Source organism: Pleurodeles waltl, chromosome 6, assembly GCF_031143425.1.
Source record: "Pleurodeles waltl isolate 20211129_DDA chromosome 6, aPleWal1.hap1.20221129, whole genome shotgun sequence".
In the NCBI taxonomy this organism is placed as follows: domain Eukaryota; kingdom Metazoa; phylum Chordata; class Amphibia; order Caudata; family Salamandridae; genus Pleurodeles; species Pleurodeles waltl.
This window is the reverse complement of record NC_090445.1, coordinates 1092938387-1092966316: the sequence shown is the minus strand read 5'-3', so window position 1 is coordinate 1092966316 and position 27930 is coordinate 1092938387. Positions and strand designations below refer to the sequence as shown.

The 27930-nt window shown below is 44.2% G+C and overlaps 1 protein-coding gene across 8 annotated transcripts in view; it reads right to left on the bottom strand.

Moving 5' to 3' along the window:
* Positions 1–464: 464 nt before the first annotated feature.
* Positions 465–27930, bottom strand: part of ZMIZ1 (zinc finger MIZ-type containing 1) — a 469088-nt gene continuing 441622 nt past the window's right edge. For 6 of the 8 annotated variants that reach the window (XM_069240178.1, XM_069240175.1, XM_069240177.1 and 3 more), the window contains 2 exons: positions 17187–17438; positions 465–6112 (listed from right to left, as the gene is read on the bottom strand). In XM_069240178.1, the coding sequence (XP_069096279.1) occupies positions 6005–6112; positions 17187–17438 (360 nt within the window). In that variant the 3' untranslated portion in view covers positions 465–6004. The remainder of the gene's footprint in view (positions 6113–17186; positions 17439–27930) is intronic. The other 2 variants (XM_069240179.1, XM_069240180.1) reach the window with 1 other exon arrangement.

The window sequence follows — 27930 nt, the reverse complement described above, 5'->3', positions numbered from 1 at the left end:
TACTTTGTAGCATTTGGTTTTGTGTAAACTGTTTTCATATAGTCTCAAGGCATTTGTAGAGTGCAGTTACCAGGCGAAAATACAGAAAAAGGATAGCTAATTTTAACGTTGCATCACATAGAGGCTTTCACACTGAACTAATCACACCTAAGAACGCAGGCAGTCACTACTTTTCATCACCTTCATATCTAAAGACAAGAAGTTAGGGGAGAAGACAAATTATTTATTTAAACAACAATTGTGCAGCACTCACTACTATTACAATGGAATCTTACTGCAGTCTCAATCTAGTTGACCTTTGGTGCGGATCTAGATTGTCTGCCGTTTGTCAGTGTTTGGTTGTCTGTCCTGAAGAGTTTTGCTTCCAAATTTTTATTCATAAGTCGTCTGCATATTTTAGTGTAAATGTACAGTGATAAGGCAAGTACCCGCTGTGAAAGAAAGACACACTGAGAACATACAGGTTTCATCTGAATACATATTTATTAGATAAATATTATGTTGTCACATCCAGCTACATACAATTTTGCAAGACTAAAAATCACAATTTGTATTTTCTGACCAGTTTGAAGTATGAAATGATGTCATCGTACATACAATGTACAAAGGAAAGGATATGACCATTTTTTGCATGTGCTACTTTATTTAGATTGTACCTCGGTGTTTATTGTCTTTATAATTCAGTATCTGAGCATGATATCAAAAGTTGTACAAAGTATGAATTTGGTTACAATCTGCATTTTTTCCAGCTCATTATCATTCCTCATTGTCCCACTTTCATTCTTCATCATTATTTTGTAGCACCTTCAAAATACAAAGGTGAAGGAGAAAGACAGGTACACTTACACCAAATATTACACATATTGATAAAACAAAAAAAAACCTAGAAAACAAAGGTATCTTTTTTCCACAAAGGGTCCGAGTATATTACACAAGAGAAACAAATGCGGCGATGTCACGAACGCCAGCACATGGAGTTCATTTTCCACGCAGGATGGAGTGGCAAGCTTTTTTTTCCTTATTTCTTTTTTTTTTTGCAAAATAAAAAACAATGCACATTCCAAGGAAAATGAATGCATTTCTGTTAACATTTCTTTCTTCGTCATTTACATATGTACAGAGCAATGTGTCCCTTGGGTCTCTGCTGCAGACTCTATATTTTTTTTTAATGTTTCTGAGTCCGTTGTTTTAAAATCCCTTTATAGCAAACAAAAAAATAGTAACCGTACAATTTAAGCAGATTCTATCCAGGGCTGGGGCGAACTTTCCAAAGTGGGATAGGGAAGGAAAATTTACAACAGAAAGAGAAACAAATGTTTGAGCCAGAATTAGAATGGAGTGCTCCCTAAACTCACAATGCAAACATATTAAAATTATTTTGATGACCACTGCCTCCCATCTTTCTTGTTGGCAGTGGACATTATAAATTACGTCAGTTGGCAGTCACCCTAAAAAAGACTTTTCAATATTAGTCCTGGCAGAGGTAGTGTGAGCAGCTGCCCACCACCTTAATCCATCAAAAATTCCACTGGACAGAAATACATTTTGTTAACCCTCCGATTGATCAGCTCACTGTGTAGGTACTATGTGTACCAATGGTTGCCCTTTAATGCAGATAAAATATGCCTTTCATCTTGGAGGTGATGCCCTTGTGTTTTGTATATTGGTTATTCTAGTGTTGCCTGGCACGTATGACCGCTCTGTGATGCTTCCAGTCATCCCAATACTATTCATTCTGAATTCACGTATGCACGCAAACATATGTGGCTCAAATGCACAGCTCACAGGGAATGGTATTTATGGATTATATCCTCTTATTTCTCCAGCTGCAGTTTTGATCACAGATGGTCTGAACCACAACATTTTTACTAGAATTAGAGTCGACTTACTCCTAAAGCGTCTGAAATTATCTGCTCAAATAAGAATGGTTTGTGAATCGGACCCATGATGTCTAAAAACTGTCAAAATATCATGCTTCTATTCCCCATTTCGTTGTCATCCTAGTCATTATCTGATCAAATAGCTTCACTGCGGTAAAATAAAAAAGTGGTACTCTGCAAAGGAAGTTCAGCTGTATGCATAAGAAGCATAAAATGACGCAGGCTATGTAATTTGGAAAAAAAACATAATATTCAGAGACTTGGTGTAAATTCTACAAAAAAGCTTTCCATCAAAAAGTATAAATGCAAGTACAATCTCCAGACATAGGCTTACTAAAACTATGCGAAGAAAATGCAACAAAGCTAGCCAACGAGACAAAAAGCATACAAGGCACAGCATCAGGAAGTTATGACCTTGCAAGGTTCTTAACAATAGGGATAACCAAGTGGGTCACTGATAGCGGTAGTTAGAAAGTGCCAAAATCCAGCGTGCATATGGCTGCTTGAAGTATGTCAGCACAATGGAGGTGTCCGGAGTCAGAATAAGTGAACTTTTCATATGAATTGATCCAGACCTACAAGTTAAAGTCGGTGTAGGATGGAAAATAATAACAACTAAGGCAAAACTGATGGTTTTAAGTGAGACTGCGGTACAATGACAGACAAGGTACTTGCCTGGTGGAAAAGGGTCACCAAATCCGCACTAATTAGTCATGTTCAATCTTGAAGAAAAATAAAACACATAACAAACTTGCATCCGGGCCGCAATAGTAGTTTATAGAAATTGTACGCAATATCTTTTTTTTATGGTCCTCGTCATTCTATCATGACTACTATTTGCACTCAAAGCTAACACTATGTCCCTTTCAGCTGCAGCTCGATCCTTTTTCCCATATCAGTCTTTGTGCAAGTTACCCCCCTTCACTGCTATTTGAAACTCAGTTTACTAATTTTGAAGGTGAGTACTCCACAACCACTTCTACCATGCCCATACACCTTACTATTAAGGCTGGCTGTCGGACTGAGTTCACTTCTGACTGCCAACAATCACGTTCCAGCAAGGACCTTTGGTGGTCATTTCTAAACAGATCACTTAAAATATGCCTCCTCTAAAGTGCTTCACTTCTACGCAATCAGACAAAGCAACCATATGTTGTTGGTTTACTCAAAACTAATGAAGGTGTCCTGGAGTGCAATATTTGGCCTCCACAATACATTTGAGGGAGTATGGAGAATGTCCTCTAGACTAGAAATGGAAAACGTCGGGCCGCAGTTAAAAACCCCTCCGCAGAGCGTACAAGAGGCCAGTAAACAGGTGAAACTCACAGATACACTCTTGGGGAACACAGGTCTTAAAATGACCCAAAATAAAGTCCTTATCATTTTTTATAAGTATGGAAACGTGCTTTCTTTTCACTGGCCCAGCTGTGACCCAAGGAAAGGCGTGCTTCTACAAGAGCTAGTGTGTCACTAAGCAAACCCGAAAAACAGGACTTTCTTTCAGCAACGCATTGTGCTGTTCATGGGAAGCCAAGGTGGCCTTGTGTGGACCCCCCCTACGGAGCATAACATAGTAACATTGTAGCTTGGAAGGTTTCAATACAAGCCAGTTACGTGGGGCAATTGAGGGTCCACCTGATAGAGTTAAAAAATGTTTAAAAAGCCACTGATGCTGATGGCTTGGGAAATTAGCATTAGAATTTAATATACATCAACTGAATGGAGGAAAGCAGAAAAGGAGAGGAATCGCTGGAACTCCTATTTACAAAGTAACTCTACTTGAGTTTGTGTCAAACTCAATACAGGATCCAGGAATATTTGCCAGTGACTGGAGTGAAAAGACCTGGGACACTGGTTAGAAGGTGCTAAGGTACACTGCACATGGCTGGTCCAGAGGAGAGTTAAGAGAGCTAAAGGCAAAATCATAGCATTTGCATTCTGTTTGCAGCAGTCAGAGACCAAGTAACTTTATCCTCCCCACTATTATTTATACATGTTTTAAATTATACGAGTCTGTGGAGCCGGTCCAATGAATCAAACACATTTTTTAAAACACAGATGAAGTGCCCCCATCCTGCAAAAAGGGACTCCAAGTATTTAAAACATCAGCAACGATGGAGCAAATGAGATCAATATAGCGGTGATTATCGTTATTATTATCAAAGACATTATTAAAATATTCTTAGATTATTTACAATAGCGGGTTATGGTTACTTTTCTAAAAGAACTGACTTTGAATACTGAGCAACACTTTTAAAAAAAAACACAAATTAAGGAAGGGAAAGAAAAAATAAGGCTGGTAACCTTCATCAGATAGTTTCACCTCTACTGCTAAAAGAAACTGGGGAGGAGGTGGAGGCTTACTTAATGATCCTTCTCGTCCCAAACACTTCCCCACCCAAAATATAAATGGCGTTACAGATCAATCTCTAAAAGCCGTGCATGTAGAGAACCATCGAGGTCACCTGTTTTTTATTTATTTTTTTGCTGCAGTCGCTTTTTCATTTTTTTTTAAATAAAAAAATTAATTTACAAATACAACTTTGGTACTTAATTTAAAAAAAAGCAAATGCCCTAACATGTGCCATCTTATTTACATTGTGAACAAGAAGACAGCAAGTTACATGGTGAAAATGGAATTCTGAAAAGATTCAAAAACAGCAGCAAAAATCAGCTAGCACTTTAAAGAAAATAAAGTTAAAAACTTGAGGTGGAACAGATTAAACAATATGTTTTTTTTTTTCTTGTAGCCTAGACGGGATATTGAAACATGATCGTGAACTGTGCAAAAGTTGGGAGGGGATGTGGGCTAAGAGAACAGGGTTCAGCACCCAGATTGGCACGCATGCACGTCGTGAATATATCAAGTGTACATCGTTTATCAAAGGAGGCAAGGGATAGAAACACAGACAGCACGTGGGGCCAGTGAACCAAAAGAACACATGCAAGGGATGCCACCAAACAACCATAACAGGCCAAGAAATTGTGAGGCGTAGTACCTTAGTTCAATGAGGATCACTGGGATACTCCTAATTTTGTTGTTTAAAAAACTCTAGTAGGTAAAATAAAAGACTGGACTGTATGTAAATTATTTAGATAGATTAAAAAAGTAACATTTTGACTGCCAGATTAGAATGCCCCATTTCCAGCTTATAAAATGATGATGAAGATCTTGTGGAGGTGTTCATTTCCACACTCCCTTCCTTGACCAATCTGACCAAGGGAACAGAAGACTTTCCGGTGGGAAGTGAAAGCATTCCGCAACTTCTCTGCTAGGTTGAAGAAAAGCTGAATGGACATATATTCCAACGCCACCTATTCAAGAAGGACAGAAGGTTTAGAATCTTTAAGCAAAACCAGAGGGATTGTCTGTGGACTAGACTTGGATCAGGTAGGATTGAAGTTACTTCTTCCGATTGCCTTTCCATTGTTTTTGATAAGCTGGGTAGTGACTGAGTTGACTGTGTCCAATAATTTCACCACCAAGTCTGAAGATGTTCAATGTTGGTGATGGAAATATAGCCAGTCTCATGACTGCATGCCCATCCGACTGGAAAGTCCAACTGGTGTTTGAGAAAATCCTACTTCACAAAAGGAAGAACTCCGGTGAGTGGCAGCCATGGAATCGGTAGGAAGACATGCCGGAATCCGGGCACAGGGCAGAAGGTCCATCTGTTTCTTCCCAGTTTATATTTCGCTGGACACCACTGCTTAAAATCAGAAGTGTTCTTTTTCACAAATAAAAAAATCATTGATTTTATATATATAGATTTATATGTTTTAATATTTATGTGTTTGTGGCAGAAGGGGGTCATATGTATATTTATAAAGCTGCACCACTGTCTTAGCAGGCTGGTTCTGACTCCCTAGGGATGTCAATACAAAACAAAAGAAACCCTCTACATCATGGTCCTTTCCTGTCTCCACGAGCTTTATGGCCATAACCAGACTGAAAGCAGTTGAGATCAAGGCAGCTGGTGTGGGATGCGACCCTTCCCATCCCGTCACGCAGTGTCTGTCAAAGGAGTGCGTAGTACTGAGGGGGGTAGAGGTGTCGGTTCCTCGTTGTGTGGCTGTGCAGTGCCATTTACTCAGCTGAGAAAAAAAACAACACCAGTTTTGTTTCAGTTGTTCTCAAAGAGAGACAGAAGGTCATCATTGCTGTTGGTTGGCAGGTCAGGGGGATCCAGGTAGGAGAGGAGTTCATCAGGATTGGGGAGTTCTGGAAGCAGCTGTGAACAAAAGCATAAGGATAAATGTATAGGTTAATGGCGGTGTGTAGAGATGCGAGTCAACTGAAAACAGATATACACTTGCATTAAAAGGTATAGAATAACAAAACCAATGACCAACAAAGCCTCCTTAGAAATGACTGCTGATACACAGCATATCACAAATGGAATTTCCTCATGATGTTTCAATAACAGGCATTACTACAGTCCACCTCTATGGTATTTATTTAATTCACGGTAGAAGTATGAATATGTCAACGGAAAGCACCAGATTTCAAACCTGTGACCTGAAGTTTCCACAATGATCTCTGCAAGAGGCAGCTGACGGAGTGGAGCTGTATAACTGACTAGGAGAGTCATGAAGGTAACAGCATTTGAGGCATTCGATTATTATTAACATGTATGAATAGTAGAGGACCCTTCTACGGGAAGTCATGCTGTTGGCCACAACAATAATTTGTGAGTGCTATATCTTGTTGCCTCCTAGTAATATTTATCTCCTGGTTTCTCTTCTTGTATCATCGATACACAGATGACATTCAGGTATTTTCGTCATTCCCTTCTTTCTCAGTCTACTTCATGACATGCATTTTAGAATGTCTATCAGCAACTCGGCACTGGGTGACATTTATTTATCCTATAAACCAAAACAAAAAAAAACACATCCAGGCTCAATCATCATTGTTGACGTTTCGACCCCTGGCTCTCGGGCTAATTCCGGGCTCACATATGGGTCTTCATCAGGACTAAGAAAAAGATAGGGGACCGACTTGCTATAATGTGAATTCTTTATAGGATAAATGAAGGACTTTATTGGGGATTCATTACCTTTATGACTATATAAAAAGATTCAATGTGTAAAAAGTTGAACCAACAGGCTGTCTTTTAATTTTCTGTTTTTTGGTTAGGTGTGAGATTGGGTTACCTTCTCTTTTCTTTTGAAACACAAGCACTATTTCTTCTGACACTTGTTCTGACCTTCTTCTAAAAACTTTTTGATAGGGGTATTTCTATTTTTAGGTAAATATGTTTTATCCATTTTGTATGTAAATAAAATGAGTCTATTTAAAGATATATTGTTTGCTTCTTCATGTTTGATTTAGTGTTTTCTAGTTTAAATTTAGTCCAAGAGTGGGCAATGTAGTTAGTTGACAATTTATCGTATAGTCATCTATTTGAACTGTCTATATGCTCCTTATTTTCAGTACAATTGCTGAATCTCATGGAATCCACATTTAGTAAGCATCTTCAAAAGCTACCTCGACTTCCTTTGCACACTGTCAAGGCACTTAACAGGCTTGTTAAGAGCAGGACATCCCTTTAATTTGCTTGCCCAGATATTGGCTCGGATTGCTGGAGAAGGTTATTAGCATCACCATGATAACCCTTTTCAAAATCCCTAGGAACACTTACTTCTCTATCTTCCAATATCAAGCTTGCTGGGTGTCCATGTAGTACTGTTCTGCATACAAGTTCTGTGGACTGCTTTGCCATATATAAGGCGATCCACAACATGGTTCCAACATATTCTCTAAAACATGCATCAGATATACTCCCATCACAATCTGCAGTCACAGAAGTACAACCTTTATGGTAGCCCAAATCTGCCTCCAACACATCCAGATTTCGGTTTTACAGCGTGGTCGCGTAATTCACTTCTCAGCCTTACAAACCACACTTTCAGGAGAGAGAACTGTCTTAAGTACCTTATGGCCACTCTTCGTGCCATTCTCTAATCACCTATTCCTTCTTTACCACTGTATGCCAACAATATTTAAACTGTACAAAAGTACATCTGTAAATTATTTTGAGTGATTTTTGTTAGCTTTGTCTAATGACACACAAGAGGTTGTTTCCCCAGCTTCTGTATGACCACAAGAAAATTATTCCTGTAGGTATGCTGATCAAATAATCAAATACAAATACAAGAATGCAAATGAATAACTACTGACAGAAAAAAATTGTAATATTAGTCTATTTGTTGTACCTCTTTACTTGAGTTTGCACTCACTTGGGATGTAGATTTCTCAGCTAATTCAAATGAAATGCATGTTTGGTAATAAAGATGAGGGCTCCTATAACGTACTCTTATCATTGTTTTATTGGAAAAACGTATCAAGCAAGGCACAACAATTCAAAAGCATCCAAATCAACCATTTTCATATGTGAGATTTTGGCCACAAAATGGTATATCTCATTAAGTCGCGCCTGTGACAACACATGTGCTCTTGCTTGCAGGAGATACTGTATTAAAGATGGGGGTTAGAGCCCACCCACTGCTTAACATTTGTTGGCTTCATTGCACTCTTATTTGTTGCCTTCTAATTGGCCAGTGTGAGTTGACTTCACATCCTCTTCTTTCGGTTGGAGCATGGACCAAGTACTGATTGCTTTTGCTTGACTGCTGTCCTTCCGCTGATCACAATGTAATTCGGAGTACTACCATCAAGAACCAGCAAATACAAAATCATCACTAATTCTGCTTATTTAGCACATTCCATTATAATACAGCCCTGTTTAATGATATTTGTCTAAGCACGTATCAGAGTGAAAAATGAATTAGTACTACTGAAAATGTATATATTTAAGCATAAATCACAGGACCATCACACACCTCTTGCAATTCTATTTGCACGAATTATCATTCTTCTGAGAAGAAAAAACGTTCAATTTACAGGGAACTGTGTAAAGCTGTCTTTTTCAAGCGCCCGCATTAAATTGGCCCCTCCTAAACACAATTCACCGGCCCCACAGTGGGACTGAAGCAATTCCTTTGGGAGAATTGCCTGTTAATCTGCTGACATCATTCATACAACTTCAACATGTGAAACCATGATGACTGGGGAAAGGAGTAAGAAAAGGTTTCAAATGTCGCATCTTTTGAGGAACTAAGTTCACACCTGTATATTACACACAGTTTTTCAGTCATCAGTCACCAGAGATGTTTCAATTTAGATTTAAAAAAAACAAAAAACAACCCTAACGTTTTGCATGCCATTCTTCATTTGTCCACCTCCTTACAGTTGTTTTTTGCAGGTTGGTAGGAGATGCCTAATACAAACCAGGGAAGGTATTTTGCAGATTGCTAATAGGCAACGTTAGTCAAGCTTATGCCTCGCACAACACTGGAAACCAATGGTCTCAGGTACAGTTAGGAAACTGATGTGGCAGGGAATGGATGTTTAATCTCCGAGTTTCGTGACAAGGATCCAGGAACAAAGGACATGATGGCACAGTCATGTCCACAGAAAATGAGGATAACCATCCCTTTACACAGACATGGACTGGACCTTCCCAATGGACACCACTCGCCCTGCCCATTGACTCCTCGTCCCACCCACACCAGTCACATAGTCTATAGACAACAAGATTGTTCCGATAGACTGTTTTCATTTTAATTAGGGAGAAACTATGGGGTTGTTCCCTTTCAGGAGCGCTGGTAAAAAAGGTCCATATCCCTGCCTACAAGCAGCCTCGAATTATATAGACATCCTACAGCCTATGTAGAGGGGCAGTAGCCACTCTCCACGATCAGAAGTGGTATAGTGGACAAGATCTTGCTTTAGATTATGCTCAAATGTTTAATGTCAATCAAACTCACAGAGCAAATCCAAAGGGCTCGCTATCTGTCAAGTCCACTCGTAGAAAAACAGAACAGAAAAAAACAGACCAAGCAACACAGATTTTCCAAGCTATGACTTTAGTCACTACAAAAATGGACAGTTAAAGTTACTTCAAAGTTGCAGCAGAAACAAGGTGTTGTGGGCCAGGCTTCTACAGGGATACCTGGGCAAATATACGGCCACAAAGAGGCATGATATGTTCTCTGGCAAGGCATTGTGGGCAGTCCTTTCTGGCAAGAGCCCAGTGTATAAATATTCTCTAGTCCCCTACCGAGTAGGCATTTCACACATGAAGTGCATAAATTAGGGGTGTGCAAAAATAACATAATTTCCTTTTGCGTAATAATGCAAAATTTCAGCCAAACTACATGAAACGCAAAACAGTAAGTTCACTCTATATTTTAGCATGAATTGCGTCCTTTTGTCTATTTTTGTTGTAAGGATACATTCAAATAAAACACCCTTAACAACATCTGCTCTCGAACTGTTGTCCCCATGAGTTCACAGTACATTTTTACAGCGAATGTTGAATAATTATGCAAAGTGGCATAAATGGCTTAATTTGGGGAATTGCACGTAACAAGTATAACTCAAATTTGCACTAGCGTAATTGAAATTTTGCCCAAGCCTAGCAAAAATGGTTGTCAAGGACGGCTGGGAAAAAGGCTCTGCCCCTCATGTTTCAGAGAGAGCAAACGGGCTCCATTGTGTTCCAGTGTCTGAGAAGTGTTATGATCTGTTAACAGACTGACGCAGTAAGAAGAACATACGCACTGCAACAGTATAGTAAAGAAGCACCACGTGCACTTTGCAACAAACATATTAATTTAAACCCACACGGTGTGACCAAAGCAACCAGTTCACATACCTACAGACTTCTAAACGACATGCCACCACATATAACATAGATCATATCATTGGGCTTAAGCTACCAGCCTACTTATACATTGATCTGATGTCACTAAGCAGCATATACACTGTCCTGCCACAGCAAAGGGCTCACATTGTCATTGTGCCACAAAATGACCTGTCCGCTTATGCACGGTAATGCCAAAGGAATCCTACACCGTATGCATGGTGTTAGTGGCGTACACACTCACTGCTTCACGGTAACTATCGTTAATGTGCTGTGTATCATTAGAAGAGAGGCCAACAATTCTTTTCATGCAACAATATGCTGTGATACTACCAAAAAAGTCGACACCAATTCAGAACAAGGCCAAAAATATTTGATTAATTCCAGCAGAACAAATCCTTTCTAATAAACATTCACAGTAAAGCGGGCGATCCCTAAACAAAGGTCGAACCAAATGTCAGATTCTTCCTAAATCCCATTACTGACCAATCAACCGCAATAAGACAGCACAACTTAAGTACGTTCCAGCTGAACAGGAGCCGACAACTAGACCCTTTTCCAGGGCGCATTATCACCCTGACTCTAGCACATACTTAGCTCTGTACTGTAAGGAAGATATTAGAACCCACTTCTTAAGTTTTAAGTGGAGTATCTGCTGGGGATGAGAAAACTCAATCTAAAATGACTGCATGGCAATTGTTACTTAAGGTCCTCAACTCTTGATACAACACATCACGTTAATATTAACACTAGAATAAGAAAAGTTGTGCCAAAGGAGAAGGGGAATAATTCACACCAACACTAGAATGCTTTAAATTTGGAGGCACCTCACCTTTAAAAGTATGGACAGGTGCACGCAAGTGGAGGGGTGCGGGGGAAATTATGAATAACCTTATCAGAAGACTTTTGGTCTGATTCATTCAATAATTTGATACAAAAGACACTTAAATTCAACCTCTATTAAGATGTTTCTGCTTTATTTACCATTAGCGAGAAGGATGCCTAATGTACAAGTTACTTACCTTAAGTAACGAAATATCTGGTAGAGACATATTCTAGTTGCAGATTCCATGCCTTAGAATGTTTCCCCAGCCGTCAGACTGGATCTGTGGATTTTTTCTTCTAGCAATACCCTTGCGCGTCGGTACATGGTGTCAGTCGACTCTGTTGGGGTCATTGACATCATAGTCGCCATGATGACGCCGCCTCAGCGCAGTGACGTCAGTTTCTTATAACGACTTTCCACGCCAAAGCGCAGAGCTGCTAAGAACACTGAGATTGGTGCGCCAGAGCTAAGGCCATTAAAGGGGAACCCCTGCCCCTAGAAATCAGTTCGCAAGCGGGGAGGATGGGTGGCGGGAGGGAATCTGCAACTAGAATATGGCTCTACCAGATATTTTGTTACTGAAGGTAAGTAACTTATACATCTGATAGAGACTTCTAGTTGCAGATTCCTTATCTTAGAATACATACTCAAGCAATGCTACGCTCAGAGGTGGGCTTTGAACCAAGATCATACTAGAAAGTCCTGCAGGACCGAATAACCAAAGTAGCCGTCCTGATGGACCTGACAGTCCAGTCAGTAATGTTTAGTAAACGTGTGGCAGGGATGCCCAAGTAGCTGCCTGACAGATACCCAGGACAGGAACTCCACATGCTAACACAGTGGAAGCAGCAGTAGCTCTGGCGGAATGAGCACGCAAGCCCTCAGGGGGGTTGCCTCTTGGCCAAGCATAGCACATCTAGATGCAAAGTACCCTTCAAGAGATAGTATGTTTTTGCACCGCCTTCCCTTTCTTCGCACCCACATACCCGACAAAGAGTTGATTGTCCACCCGGAAATCTTTACTACGATTACGGTAGAACGCTCTTTTTTGGGTCCGGACGGTGGATTCTCTCCTCCTCATGGGAAGGATGTGGGGGTGCATAAAAAGTAGGCAAGGTGATGGACTGGCCTATATGAATAGGCGTAACAACCTTGGGAAGGAAGGAAGCCTTAGGGGCATATTTATACTCCGTTTGCGCCGAATTTGCGTCGTTTTTTTCGACGCAAATTTGACGCAAAACTAACTCCATATTTATACTTTGGCGTTAGACACGTCTAGCGCCAAAGTTCATGGAGTCAGCGTCATTTTTTTGCGTGAACACCTTCCTTGCGTTAATGATATGCAAGGTAGGCGTTCCCGTCTATAAAAATGACTCTGATGCTATTGCGTCGGATTTATACTCCCGGGCAAAAATGACGCCCGGGAGTGGGTGGGACTAAAAAACCCGCATTTGCGCCGGATTTTAGCGCCTGGGTCAGGGCAGGCGTTGAGGGACCTGTGGGCTCAGAATGAGCCCAGAGGTGCCCTCCCAAGCCCCCAGGGACACCCCCTGCCACCCTTGCCCACCCCAGGAGGACACCCAAGGATGGAGGGACACACCCCAGGGAAGAAAAGGTAAGTTGTGGTAAGTATTTTTTTTAAAAGTTTTTTTGGCATAGGGGGGCCTGATTTGTGCCCCCCTACATGCCACTATTCCCAATGACCATGCCCAGGGGACAGAAGTCCCCTGGGCATGGCCATTGGGCAAGGGGGCATGATTCCTGTCTTTGCTAAGACAGGAGTCATGTTAATGGCGTCTGGGCGCCAAAAAAAAATGGCGCAAATCGGGTTAAGACGTTTTTTTTGCCTCAGCCTGACTTGCCCCATTTTTGGATGCCCGAACGCCATTTTTCCCTACGCCGGCGCTGCCTGGTGTACGTGTTTTTTTTTTTCACCCACACCAGGCAGCGCCGGTCGGCTAACGCCGGCTAACGCCATTCAATAAATACGGCGCCCGCATGGCGCTTCAGAATGGCGTTAGCCAGCGCTAATTTTTTTGGCGCAAAACTGCGTTAGCGCAGTTTTGCGTCAAAAAGTATAAATATGGCCCTTAGTGCGTAACACCACTCTGTCAGGGTGTACAGACAAGAATGGAGGCTTGGAAGAAAGAGCTTGAAGCTCACCCACTCTGCGAGCAGAAGTAATGGCAACAAGAAAGACTGTCTTGAAAGTGAGGAGCTGTAAAAGGGCACTTGTGCATCGGCTCAAAGGTAGGAGACATTAAGTAAGAACGAGATTGAGGTCCTCCTGAGGCATGATAAATGAAGTGGGAGGAAACAAATGCGTGAGATCTTTAAGGAATCTACCCACAATAGGAGATTTGAAGAGTGAAGGCTGATCAGGTAGCCTAACAAATGCCGAAATGGCAGATAAATACCCTTTAAGGATGCCCAAAGCAGAGCCCTCCTGGTCCAAAGAAAAAATGAACAAAAGAACCTCAGAGAGGGGAGAAGAGAGTGGATCAACAGATTTGTTGGTGCACCATGCCACAAACTTATGCTAACAACAGGTGTATACCATTTTGGTGGAGGGATGCCTGGCTGCCAAGATAACATCCTAGACCTCAGGCGGAAGATCAAGAGTCGTCAACTGCCGCTCCTCAATCTCCACGCATGAAGGTGGAGATTGGACAGGATCCCTGCTGCTGCGACAGAAGATCCGCCGAAGAGGCAGTCTGAGTGGAGGATCGGTGGCCATGCTCAATAGCCCTGGATACCATACTCTCCGTGCCCAGTCCGGAGCAACCAAGATTACATGGGCCAGGTCAGTCTTGATCTTCTTGAGAACTCTGGGCAGAAGTGGTATAGGCGGAAAGGAGGCCGGAGTTCCAATCGAGACAAAAAGTGTCTCAGAGCGAGTGCCGCCTTGGAAACTCCAATGCGCAGAGCAGCTGACATTGTGCGTTCTCGGCCGAAGCGAACAGATCTAACCAAGGCTCTCCCCACTGCTGAAAGAGACCTTGCGCCACCTCCGGATGGAGGCGCCATTTGTGATCGGCTGTGCATCGCCGGCTGAGTTCGTCCACTCTGGTGTTAACGAAGCCCACCAGATGTTGAACCACCAGGGAAACACCCTGATGTTCCAGCCGTGTCCAGAGGCATACAGCCTCCTGACAAGAGGTCCAGAACCCAACTCCGCCCTGTTTGTTGCAGTACCACATGGCGGTAGTGTTGTCCATGAACACCTGCACTACCTTCCCTTTTAGAGAGGGAAGAAATGCCTTCAACGCAAGCCTGGTCGACCGGAGCTCCAGGAGAGTAGTATGGAGCCCAGACTCCGCCTGAGACCAGAGGCCTCTGACCTCCGTCTCACCCATGTGGCAGCCCCAACCCAGACGCGAAGCATCTGTCACTATGAATAGGTCTGGCTGGGGAAGGGAGCAGGGTCTGCTGTGGACCCAATGCGGATTTGAAGGCCACCACTGCAGGTCTTTCGCAGTCCCCTCCGAGATCTGAACCATGTCGGAGAGATTCCCCTGATGCTGTGTCCACTGGAACAAAGTCCCACTGCAGAGCCCGCATGCGCCATCTGGCATGTGTCACTAGCAAGATGCAGGAGGCCATGAGGCCCAGCAGCCTCAGGGTCAGTCTCACCGAAACCCAAGATAGAGGCTGAAAGATCAGAATTATAACCTGAATAACTTGGAGTCGCTTTTCGGGAGGACAGGCCCGAAACTGCACTGTGTGCCGAACGACTCCGATAAAAGGAATGTCTGATTGGGAGTCAGGTGTGATTTTGGCATGTTGATCGTGAACCCCAGCGTGTGCAAAAGGTTCGTCGTAGGCTGAAGGTGGGAGATGACTTTCTGGGATGAGTCCGCCTTCAACAGCTAATCGTCGAGGTAAGGGAAGACTGAAATCCCCAACCTGCGCAGATGAGCTGCAACTACCAGCATCACTTTTGTGAACGCCCGAGGGGCACTGGTAAGGCCGAATGGGAGCACTGTAAACTGATTATGCTCGTGGCCTACCACAAATCGCAGATAACGTCTGTGGGCAGGCAAGGTAGGAATGTGGAAATAAGCGTCCTGCAAGTCCAACGCTACCATCCAGTCTCCTGGGTCTGAGGCAGAAAGGACCTGAGCCAGTGTGAGCATTTTGAATTTCTCCTTCCTGAGGAAGTAGTTGAGGTCCCAAAGGTCTAGGATAGGAAGTTAGCCCTTGTCCTTTTTCGATACCAGAAAGTAGAGGGAATAACAACCATGACCTACTTCTGGCGCAGGGACCTTCTCTATGGCTCCCTTTTCCAAGAGAGCCTCGTATCCTGGCGGAGAAGTACCAAATGATCCTCCGGAAGTTGGCTGATTGATGGAGGCATGGCTGGTGGGGCAGATTCGAAAGGGAGGGAGTAGCCCTTTCGAACGATCTGCAAAACCCACCCGTCCGTAGTGATGGATTCCCAGTGGGGCAGGTGATGGCGAATCCTGCCGCCAACTGGATTGGAGTGAGGGGACGGACTAGGAGGGTTTGGAGGCTGCAGCGGGGCAGGGGTGGACTGGGAAGGCCTCTGGTTCCCTGTCCCACGCGGGATTCTGCTTCCACGGCCACGCAGTGGCAGAAGAGCATGAGTGGCACAGTGGTTGGGTGGGGGCCACGAAAGGAAAGACTGGTGAGGGCGAGGGGCAGAGGAAGGGCCAAGGGATTGAGCCGTAGCTCGGGACTCTTTGAATCGCTCCAAAGCCGAGTCTTCATGGTCTCCAAAGAGACGGAAGCCATCAAAGGGCATGTCCATGAGTCTGTTGGACATCCTCTGAAAAACCAGAAGTATGTAACCAGGCAGGGCGCCGCAAGGCCACCGTCGTAGCAACTGATCTGCCTAGAGAGTCGGTCGTGTCCAGCCAACATCATATCGTAAACTTAACTTTGACGCGTCTCTCCCATTGTTAACAGCTTGGGAGACAATAGCACGGGTCTCCTCCGGTATCTGCAGCAGAATTTGCGTGACCGTATCCCACAAAGAGTGGGAATAGCAGCCCAAAAGGCATGCAGTGTTCACGGACCGCAGCGCGAGACTGGAGGAAGAAAACAACTTATTCCTAAACTGTTCCAGCCTTTTTGAGTCCCTATCCAGGAGGGCGGCAGGGAATGCGCCCGAGGAAGAAGAAGCCTGGATGACAAGACTCTCAGGCGTAGGGTGTTGGGACAGGAATTTAGGGTCTTTCGGGGTGGACTGATGGCGGCATGTGATCGTCCTATTCACAGGCCCCTGTGTTGGGTCACCTACATCATACGGTGACAGTCCTCGCACGGCTCGACGCACCAAAACTCATCCACAAAACTCGACAAAAAGGACAAGTCGGTTAAAAAGAGACCAGGGTAGCTCTCTCCGGATCAGCACGTGGCGCGGAAAGAAAAGAACTGACGTCACTGCGCTGAGGCGGCGTCTATGTACTACTGCTGATGTCATCATGGCGACTAAGAGGCCCACGGAGTCGACTGACGCAACCTATCGACGCGCAAGCGTATTGCTCGAAGAAAAAATCTTCGGTTCCAATCTGACACCTGGGGGAAAATTCTAAGGTAAGGAATCTGCAACTAGAAGTCTCTACCAGATATGTTTTTTGCATGTTGTGCAGATGCTTACAAAACTAAAGTTAAGTGAGCAGCTGGACAATCATCTCGCCTTCAATGCAGATGTACCCACAACCCCACTTCCCCCCTCCCCAACTGCCCTCTTCAAGAGACCAAAAGAACATTCTCAGGCAGGCAGAGTGGTTATGAGAAACTTACATCCAGCGAGGGTTCCGTCATGTCGGGCGCTCCCTGTCCTCCCGCCTGACCGTGTAAGGCCGAGGCGGGGTGAAAGGTCAGGTCACCGTGTGGATGGTTGCTAGGAGCGGCCTGTGGCGGCTGCCGGGACAGCTGTGTAGGACCACTGGGATGTAATGGCTGACCTGACTGGCTGCTGGGGTGGTGGTGGTGTGCATGCAAACCTTGCTGCAGGGAACTATGTAACTGATCAGAGCTGCCAGGATGAGGCATCTGCGAAGGAGGAAAAAAGCAGGAAAGAAAGTGAGGCCACACTATGTCCGAAGAAAAAATAACACACCCTTTGTGGATTTTCTTTAGGAATAAAGAGACGGTATCACAGATAAGCGAGAAAAAGACCATTCCCATCCTTACAGGTGATATCAAATTGTCTCTTCAAACTGTGAATATGGCTAAAGCAACGGGTATCATCCAGCCAGGAAGTATTTAGAGCTCCTCTCACACAACAAAGGCCATTTCTAAAGAAAACGTGGTCTTCTAGCATATCAAAGGGGTTATTTCTGTTTACTGGTTCATGTATTATGCAGTCTAGTGATGCTCGGATCACAAAAAAATTGTCTTGCAACCTACACATCGATCAAAAGAAATCCTTTTATGGCAGCATAGAGCACTTCTCTGCATTTTTCCCTCCATGGTCCCCCAGAATAGTTACTGGGTAAGATGGACAAGCTTCCAGTCAGCACTACTCCTTTTAAAGGAGGAGCACATTCAGACTAAACCAACTTCACATTCATGGGATGTGCCTAAGAAAGCAGAATGGATAGCGTGGTTGCTGGAGCATAACACTGCACATGTAATTGCCCTAGTTCCTAGACCCTCTGCCATGTTTATAATTGAAATCTCTCTCAATATGACTCAGAAATTATGTATGCCACATAGAAGGTCCTGCCCCAACCCTCATTTTAAAAGTAGTTTCTCTTCCCCTGACATGTTAGTTTGGTGACAATGATACAAAGTGGAAATACCCGGCTCTTTTTAGGTCGGAAATGTCTTCTTAGACACTCATCTAACTTCCCCAGACTTTGGTTTAGGGCTTCAAGTGAAACGTGAATGCACATTAAAGATACAAGACTCAGTATGTGGCAACACGGAGAACGCTGGGAGGAGCTGTCACCTCAACTCACAGGTAATTCTTAGATCCTTGAATTTCTAAAACCACCTTCCTTGGAGGCAACAAATAAGTCTAAAAAGAAAAGGTACGCAACAAAGACAATCTCTGTCACTCTGGACGATTGAGAGCATCTTCACTTTTCACGTAATGCTCATCACATATGTACTGACACATCCAACTTTAAACACTGCAGAGCAGTGCTAAGCTAGACTCACAAACTTAGACCTGTACTTTATCAGGTGTGACAAGAGAACATTATATTAGCTGCACACTTGTTCATGTGGAAAGCTAACCAATGTTTCCAGTTATTCTTTTCAGTCACTGTAGGTGTGCTCCTGCTGAAACAAAGACTGGGAGGGTGATCCCATGCCTTCAGTACAAGGATCCCAGACACACTTTCTGTACACATTTACAAAATAAACAGGATTGTAAACTTAAATGAGCAACTTTTTACATGCCCAACACAAAAAACGTTTTTGAAATGGAGCTCTTGATTTTTTAATGCTAACTATCGTGCAATGCACCACAAACTGGTAATATCCGTTTAAGAAATCAAAGGTAGCAACCTTCCTATCTTCCATTTATCTCAACATTACTCATGGTTAAGATAAAATAAAGTAATCTAGAAAACATAGCTCTGCAAGGCTTTACTTTGAAGACTTAGCCCATGGAGAAAGACAATTCCATTGAGATGGAGCCTGTAAAGAAAAAGCCAACCCTACTATCATTCCAGGACTCTCTGGTTGATTTTGACCCTAAAAACAATGTATATTTGCTACCACAATCACACCTAATCCAATGCACTGGGGGCACTCACTTTCATTGTGAACCCACCTTTAATCAATAGAGCTGGCCGTTGGTTGATACAAGATGGCACAGTCAAGGCTGAGCTGGAAATGGAAGAAGGGCTAATACCCGGCTCCCTCATATTCCGAAAAAACAAGTGATCACCAAACAAAGTTATTGTTTAGGAGTTGGCGACCAACAGCTTGAGACAGGATTTAAGCAAACAGGATGTGAAAAACAGACCAATATTAGACCTGATCAGCCTCCAGGGACTGTATATCTACAACAAGCTTCTGGAAAGCAAAAGGTGCTGTTTGGATGAGAATGGATAGAAATGACAAGAGGCAGACCTTCAATGTTGCTACTAAGAATATCAAACTAATAGCTCATCAATAACATCCCTTCGAAGATTCAATAACTGAGGCATTCACACGGTAAACGGCGGACAATGCTTTGTGTCTTCAGTGCTGCTGAATCAGAATTTAAGGCCTCTACTGGCATCCTGATTATGGACGACCTTCTCAGCTCCTTCTTTACGGATGTCCCCAAAAAAGGCAGAACAAATGAAGGTCCAGTTCGAGCTGAAACTTAAGAATACCATAGGAATGCAAAAACACCGAGTTTGGTATCACACTCACTGTCTCGCAAACACTACGTTGGTTGTTTTATTGGTAAGAATTGCTTCAGTAATGCCAATATGGAAGGGATCCCATAGTAAGAGGGAAGAAGAGTTTTAAGCCATCGAAGTGGTACATGGCTGCGCCACAATAAAATGAAAAATGCTACTGTGGACTCTTCCTGTGAGCTAAACCAGAATAACCGACAGATTAAGTGACTGGTACTGGAGTAACTCAGCATGCCTTCATTTATCAAATGAGTAAAATAAATAAAATTGTATACAGGACTTTCAGGAGCTTCTGAGGAGGGTATCTGGGCACTGATACAGTTGAGAAGAGCGGAATCTGTACCATGAGACAAAATCTATCCAACCCAGCAGTTTCACGAGCCTCAGGATCACTGAATGATGAGTTACAAGTGAATTCCAATGTTAGAAAGTATAAAACCCCACTTGCAGCGAATGGGGCGGTCCCTGTATTGCAGCACTGATCTCATTCCACATCCTCCCTAAAACTATAGGATGATGACTTGAAACTTGGAGAGAGGTGGGTAGAGTTGACGTTTGTACTGATGCCCGAGTTTGCTAAGTTAGAAATCGGGCTTTGGTCTGGAAGCCATTGTGAGTTTTAAGTCGAAAGGCATGTTAGAAAGAGTCAGGGGGTGTGAAAGAGATAAAACGGTATAGGAAGATTTTGTTCCTGCTGCTCACATTTCCTGCTGAAAAACCTCATCAATAGCAGAACTTCATCCACTTTTACTTGTAAGAAAACATAGGTCAATGAAACCTTGTACTGGTAGGCTGCGGGTCCCAATATATGTCCTAACAACACTGACCTTGACATTGTATGATGCTTGCTGACACTAACACACGTCTTCTACTTATCGGTAGGAAGAATATAGCCTGTCCTGTAATGCAATGTATTTAGATTTCCTTTCGTCCTTGACCAGACAACACACCTGAAGTCTGCTAATGTATGGTAAAGGAATGAGCAAGATACTTTTGTACTGAAGATGAGAAGCAACACTCTTGAAGAGGAAACACAACTTAGATTTTATTTATTTTAAACAAGAGGATTTTCAGTTGCTAGACTTATGCGAGTTAATCTTGAAGCAAGGGTCTGTGATAGGAGGTGCTTGTCGCCTTTTAGTGATTTCTGTGCTTCTGAATATGCGTACATTGGAGGCAGCCCATGGCCCTTTGACTTGTAGTCTTTTTTTTACTATTCCCTTAACTTTCTAAGCAAAACTGAATTTTTATCAAGTTTCGAGGCACGGTTTATACGTTTTCTAGATTACTTAACCGATAGCCACACTGGCCTTAACATTTAGTGTCAACTTAAAAAAGCCTTTGTATGCATTTTGTAACTAATATATATATATATATATATATATATATATATATATATATGGAAAATGTCACTTACCCAGTGTACATCTGTTCGTGGCATGAGTCGCTGCAGATTCACATACTTTGCACATCCCACCATCTAGTTTTGGGCTCGGAGTGTTACAAGTTGTTTTTCTTCGAAGAAGTCTTTTCGTGTCACGAGATCGAGGGACTCCTCCCATTTCGGCTCCATTGCACATGAGCGTCGACTCCATCTTAGATTGTTTTCCCCGCAGAGGGTGAGGTAGGAGTTGTGTATTATAGTAATAGTGCCCATGCAATGGAGTGAATATGTATGTACATAATGTATTTTAAAGTGATATATTTACAAATTTACAAATGTTCAAGATATACTTCGAAACGGCTACAGGCTCCCGGGGATGCGGGTGGGCGCATGTGAATCTGCAGCGACTCATGCCACGAACAGATGTACACTGGGTAAGGGACATTTTCCGTTCAATGGCATGTGTAGCTGCAGATACACATGCTTTGCATAGACTAGTAAGCAGTTATCTCCCCAAAAGCGGTGGTTCAGCCTGTAGGAGTTGAAGTTGTTTGAAACAATGTCCTTAATACTGCTTGGCCTACTGTGGCTTGTTGTGCTGTTAACACATCTACGCAGTAATGTTTGGTAAATGTATGAGGCGTAGACCATGTGGCTGCCTTACATATTTCAGTCATTGGAATATTCCCTAGAAAGGCCATGGTAGCACCTTTCTTTCTAGTCGAGTGTGCCTTTGGTGTAATAGGCAGTTCTCTTTTTGCTTTGAGATAGCAAGTTTGAATGCATTTAACCATCCATCTAGCAATGCCTTGTTTTGAAATTGGATTTCCTGTATGAGGTTTTTGGAAAGCAATAAATAATTGTTTTGTTTTCCGAATTTGTTTTGTTCTGTCAATGTAGTACATTAACGCTCTTTTGATGTCTAATGTATGTAGTGCTCTTTCAGCTACAGAATCTGGCTTTGGGAAGAACACTGGTAGTGCTACTGTTTGATTTAAGTGGAACGGTGATATGACTTTTGGTAAGAATTTAGGATTTGTTCGCAAGACTACTTTATGCTTGTGTATCTGAATAAATGGTTCTTGTATGGTAAATGCCTATATCTCACTTACTCTTCTTAGAGATGTGATAGCAATTAGAAATGCAACTTTCCATGTTAAGTATTGCATTTCACATGAGTGCATAGGTTCGAAAGGTGGACCCATGAGTCGTGTTAAGACAATGTTGAGGTTCCACGAAGGAACTGGTGGTGTTCTTGGTGGTATAATTCTCTTTAGGCCTTCCATAAACGCTTTTATGACTGGTATCCTAAATAATTAAGTTGAGTGCGTTGTAAGGAAATGCCTCCTTGGCATGGTTGCCCCCTGACTTTTTGCCTTTGCTGATGCTATGTTTACAATTGAAAGTGTGCTGAGGCCTGCTAACCAGGCCCCAGCACCAGTGTTCTTTCCCTAACCTGTACTTTTGTATCCACAATTGGCAGACCCTGGCATCCAGATAAGTCCCTTGTAACTGGTACTTCTAGTACCAAGGGCCCTGATGCCAAGGAAGGTCTCTAAGGGCTGCAGCATGTCTTATGCCACCCTGGAGACCTCTCACTCAGCACAGACACACTGCTTGCCAGCTTGTGTGTGCTAGTGAGGACAAAACGAGTAAGTCGACATGGCACTCCCCTCAGGGTGCCATGCCAGCCTCTCACTGCCTATGCAGTATAGGTAAGACACCCCTCTAGCAGGCCTTACAGCCCTAAGGCAGGGTGCACTATACCATAGGTGAGGGTACCAGTGCATGAGCATGGTACCCCTACAGTGTCTAAACAAAACCTTAGACATTGTAAGTGCAGGGTAGCCATAAGAGTATATGGTCTGGGAGTCTGTCAAACACGAACTCCACAGCACCATAATGGCTACACTGAAAACTGGGAAGTTTGGTATCAAACTTCTCAGCACAATAAATGCACACTGATGCCAGTGTACATTTTATTGTAAAATACACCACAGAGGGCACCTTAGAGGTGCCCCCTGAAACTTAACCGACTGTCTGTGTAGGCTGACTAGTTCCAGCAGCCTGCCACACCAGAGACATGTTGCTGGTCCCATGGGGAGAGTGCCTTTGTCACTCTGAGGCCAGTAACAAAGCCTGCACTGGGTGGAGATGCTAACACCTCCCCCAGGCAGGAGCTGTGACACCTGGCGGTGAGCCTCAAAGGCTCACCCCTTTGTCACAGCCCAGCAGGGCACTCCAGCTTAGTGGAGTTGCCCGCCCCCTCCGGCCACGGCCTCCACTTTTGGCGGCAAGGCTGGAGGGAACAAAGAAAGAAACAAGGAGGAGTCACTGGCCAGTCAGGACAGCCCCTAAGGTGTCCTGAGCTGAAGTGACTCTAACTTTTAGAAATCCTCCATCTTGCAGATGGAGGATTCCCCCAATAGGGTTAGGATTGTGACCCCCTCCCCTTGGGAGGAGGCACAAAGAGGGTGTACCCACCCTCAGGGCTAGTAGCCATTGGCTACTAACCCCCCAGACCTAAACACGCCCTTAAATTTAGTATTTAAGGGCTACCCTGAACCCTAGAAAATTAGATTCCTGCAACTACAAGAAGAAGGACTGCCTAGCTGAAAAACCCCTGCAGAGGAAGACCAGAAGACGACAACTGCCTTGGCTCCAGAAACTCACCGGCCTGTCTCCTGCCTTCCAAAGATCCTGCTCCAGCGACGCCTTCCAAAGGGACCAGCGACCTCGACATCCTCTGAGGACTGCCCCTGCTTCGAAAAGACAAGAAACTCCCGAGGACAGCGGACCTGCTCCAAGAAAAGCTGCAACTTTGTTTCCAGCAGCTTTTAAAGAACCCTGCAAGCTCCCCGCAAGAAGCGTGAGACTTGCAACACTGCACCCGGCGACCCCGACTCGGCTGGTGGCGATCCCACACTTCAGGAGGGACCCCAGGACTACTCTAAGACTGTGAGTACAAAAACCTGTCCCCCCTGAGCCCCCACAGCGCCGCCTGCAGAGGGAATCCCGAGGCTTCCCCTGACCGCGACTCTTTGAATCCTAAGTCCCGACACCTGGGAGAGACCCTGCACCCGCAGCCCCCAGGACCTGAAGGACCGGACTTTCACTGGAGGAGTGACCCCCAGGAGTCCCTCTCCCTTGACCAAGTGGAGGTTTCCCCGAGGAACCCCCCCCTTGCCTGCCTGCAGCGCTGAAGAGATCCCTAGATCTCCCATTGACTTCCATTACAAACCCGACGCTTGTTTCTACACTGCACCCGGCCGCCCCCGCGCTGCTGAGGGTGAAATTTCTGTGTGGGCTTGTGTCCCCCCCGGTGCCCTACAAAACCCCCCCTGGTCTGCCCTCCGAAGACGCGGGTACTTACCTGCAAGCAGACCGGAACCGGGGCACCCCCTTCTCTCCATTCTAGCCTATGTGTTTTGGGCACCACTTTGAACTCTGCACCTGACCGGCCCTGAGCTGCTGGTGTGGTGACTTTGGGGTTGCTCTGAACCCCCAACGGTGGGCTACCTTGGACCAAGAACTAAGCCCTGTAAGTGTCTTACTTACCTGGTTAACCTAACAAATACTTACCTCCCCTAGGAACTGTGAAAATTGCACTAAGTGTCCACTTTTAAAACAGCTATTTGTGAATAACTTGAAAAGTATACATGCAATTTTGATGATTTGAAGTTCCTAAAGTACTTACCTGCAATACCTTTCGAACGAGATATTACATGTAGAATTTGAACCTGTGGTTCTTAAAAATAAACTAAGAAAAGATATTTTTCTATATAAAAACCTATTGGCTGGATTTGTCTCTGAGTGTGTGTACCTCATTTATTGTCTATGTGTATGTACAACAAATGCTTAACACTACTCCTTGGATAAGCCTACTGCTCGACCACACTACCACAAAATAGAGCATTAGTATTATCTCTTTTTGCCACTATCTTACCTCTAAGGGGAACCCTTGGACTCTGTGCATACTATTCCTTACTTTGAAATAGTACATACAGAGCCAACTTCCTACATTGGTGGATCAGCGGTGGGGTACAAGACTTTGCATTTGCTGGACTACTCAGCCAATACCTGATCACACGACAAATTCCAAAATTGTCATTAGAAATTCATTTTTGCAATTTGAAATTTTTCTAAATTCTTAAAAGTCCTGCTAGGGCCTTGTGTGTTAAGTCCCTGTTTAGCATTGTCTTTTAGAGTTTAAAAGTTTGTTAAAAGTTTGAAATTAGATTCTAGAAACAGTTTTAGATTCTTTAAAAAGTCTTCCAACTCTTAGCAAAATAATGTCTGATACAGAGATGAATGTGGTGGAACTCGACACCACACCTTACCTCCATCTTAAGATGAGGGAGCTAAGGTCTCTCTGTAATATCAAAAAAATAACCATTGGCTCCAGACCTACCAAAATTCAGCTCCAGGAGCTGTTGGCAGAGTTTGAAAAAGCCAACCCCTCTGATGATGACCTCACAGAGGAAGAGATTAGTGACTTGGAGGCCAATGTCCCTCCTCCAGTCCTAAATAGGGAGAACAGGACCCCTCAAGTCCTGTCTCCAACTGTGTTAGTCAGAAATAGTGAGTCCCTCACAGGAGGGTCCCACATTTCTGAAATCACTGAGGATGCTCTCAGTGAAGATGACCTCCTGTTAGCCAGGATGGCCAAAAGATTGGCTTTAGAGAGACAGCTCCTAGCCATAGAAAGGGAAAGACAAGAGATGGGCCTAGGACCCATCAATGGTGGCAGCAATATAAAGAGGGTCAGAGATTCTCCTGACATGTTAAAAATCCCCAAAGGGATTGTGACAAAATTTGAAGATGGTGATGACATCACCAAGTGGTTCACAGCTTTTGAGAGGGCTTGTGTAACCAGAAAAGTGAACAGATCTCACTGGGGTGCTCTCCTTTGGGAAATGTTCACTGGAAAGTGTAGGGATAGACTCCTCACACTCTCTGGAAAAGATGCAGAATCTTATGACCTCATGAAGGGTACCCTGATTGAGGGCTTTGGATTCTCCACTGAGGAGTACAGGATTAGGTTCAGGGGGGCTCAAAAATCCTCGAGCCAGACCTGGGTTGACTTTGTTGACTACTCAGTGAAAACACTAGATGGTTGGATTCAAGGCAGTGGTGTAAGTAATTATGATGGGCTGTACAATTTATTTGTGAAAGAACACCTGTTAAGTAATTGTTTCAATGATAAACTGCATCAGCATCTGGTAGACCTAGGACCAATTTCTCCCCAAGAATTGGGAAAGAAGGCGGACCATTGGGTCAAGACAAGGGTGTCCAAGACTTCAACAGGGGGTGACCAAAAGAAAGGGGTCACAAAGACTCCCCAGGGGAAGGGTGATGAGACAACCAAAACTAAAAATAGTAAAGAGTCTTCTACAGGCCCCCAAAAACCTGCACAGGAGGGTGGGCCCAGAGCCTCTTCACAAAACAATGGGTACAAGGGTAAAAACTTTGATCCCAAAAAGGCCTGGTGTCATAGCTGTAAACAGCATGGACACCAAACTGGAGACAAGGCCTGTCCCAAGAAAGGTTCCACTCCAAACTCCCATCCAGGTAACACTGGTATGGCTAGTCTCCAAGTGGGATCAACAGTGTGCCCAGAGCAAATCAGGGTCCACACTGAAGCTACTCTAGTTTCTGAGGGTGGGGTGGATTTAGCCACACTAGCTGTCTGGCCGCCTAACATGCAAAAATACAGACAGCAACTCTTAATTAATGGGACTAGAATAGAGGGCCTGAGGGATACAGGTGCCAGTGTCACCATGGTGACAGAGAAACTGGTTTCCCCTGGCCAATACCTGACTGGAAAAACTTACACAGTCACCAACGCTGACAATCAGAGAAAAGTACACCCCATGGCAATGGTTACTTTAGAATGGGGAGGGGTCAATGGCCTGAAACAGGTGGTGGTCTCCTCAAATATCCCAGTGGACTGTCTGCTTGGAAATGACCTGGAGTCCTCAGCATGGGCTGAGGTAGAACTAAAAACCCATGCAGCAATGCTGGGTATCCCTGAACTGGTGTGTGTGAAAACCAGAGCACAATGCAAGGCACAGGGTGAACAAGTAGAGCTGGAGTCTGGAAGAATGGCCCAGCCTACCAAGAGAACAGGAAAGTCAGTTGGGAAACCAACTGCAACACAGCAAAAGAAAGGGAACCTCTCTTCTCAGGAAGAAGTTCTGCCCTCTGAGGGAACTGAGCCTTTGGAGCTTGAACCTTATCAGGTTGAGCTCTTAGGCCCAGGGGGACCCTCAAGGGAGGAGCTGTGTAAGGGACAAGAAACCTGTCCCTCTCTTGAAGGCCTTAGGCAGCAAGCTGCTGAAGAGTCCAAGGGCAAGAAAAATGGAACACATAGGGTCTATTGGGAAGATGGACTCCTGTACACTGAGGCCAGAGACCCCAAACCTGGTGCCACTAGGAGAGTGGTAGTGCCTCAGCTGTTCAGAGAGTTCATCCTAACATTGGCCCATGACATTCCCCTTGCTGGACATTTGGGACAAACCAAGACGTGGGAGAGGTTAGTCAACCACTTCTACTGGCCCAATATGTCCAACATGGTTAAGGAGTTTTGCCTCTCCTGCCCCACCTGTCAAGCCAGTGGTAAGACAGGTGGGCATCCAAAGGCCCCCCTCATTCCACTTCCAGTGGTGGGGGTCCCCTTTGAAAGAGTGGGTGTGGACATAGTTGGTCCACTAGAACCTCCCACAGCCTCAGGAAATATGTATATCCTGGTAGTAGTGGATCATGCTACCAGGTATCCTGAAGCTATTCCCCTTAGGTC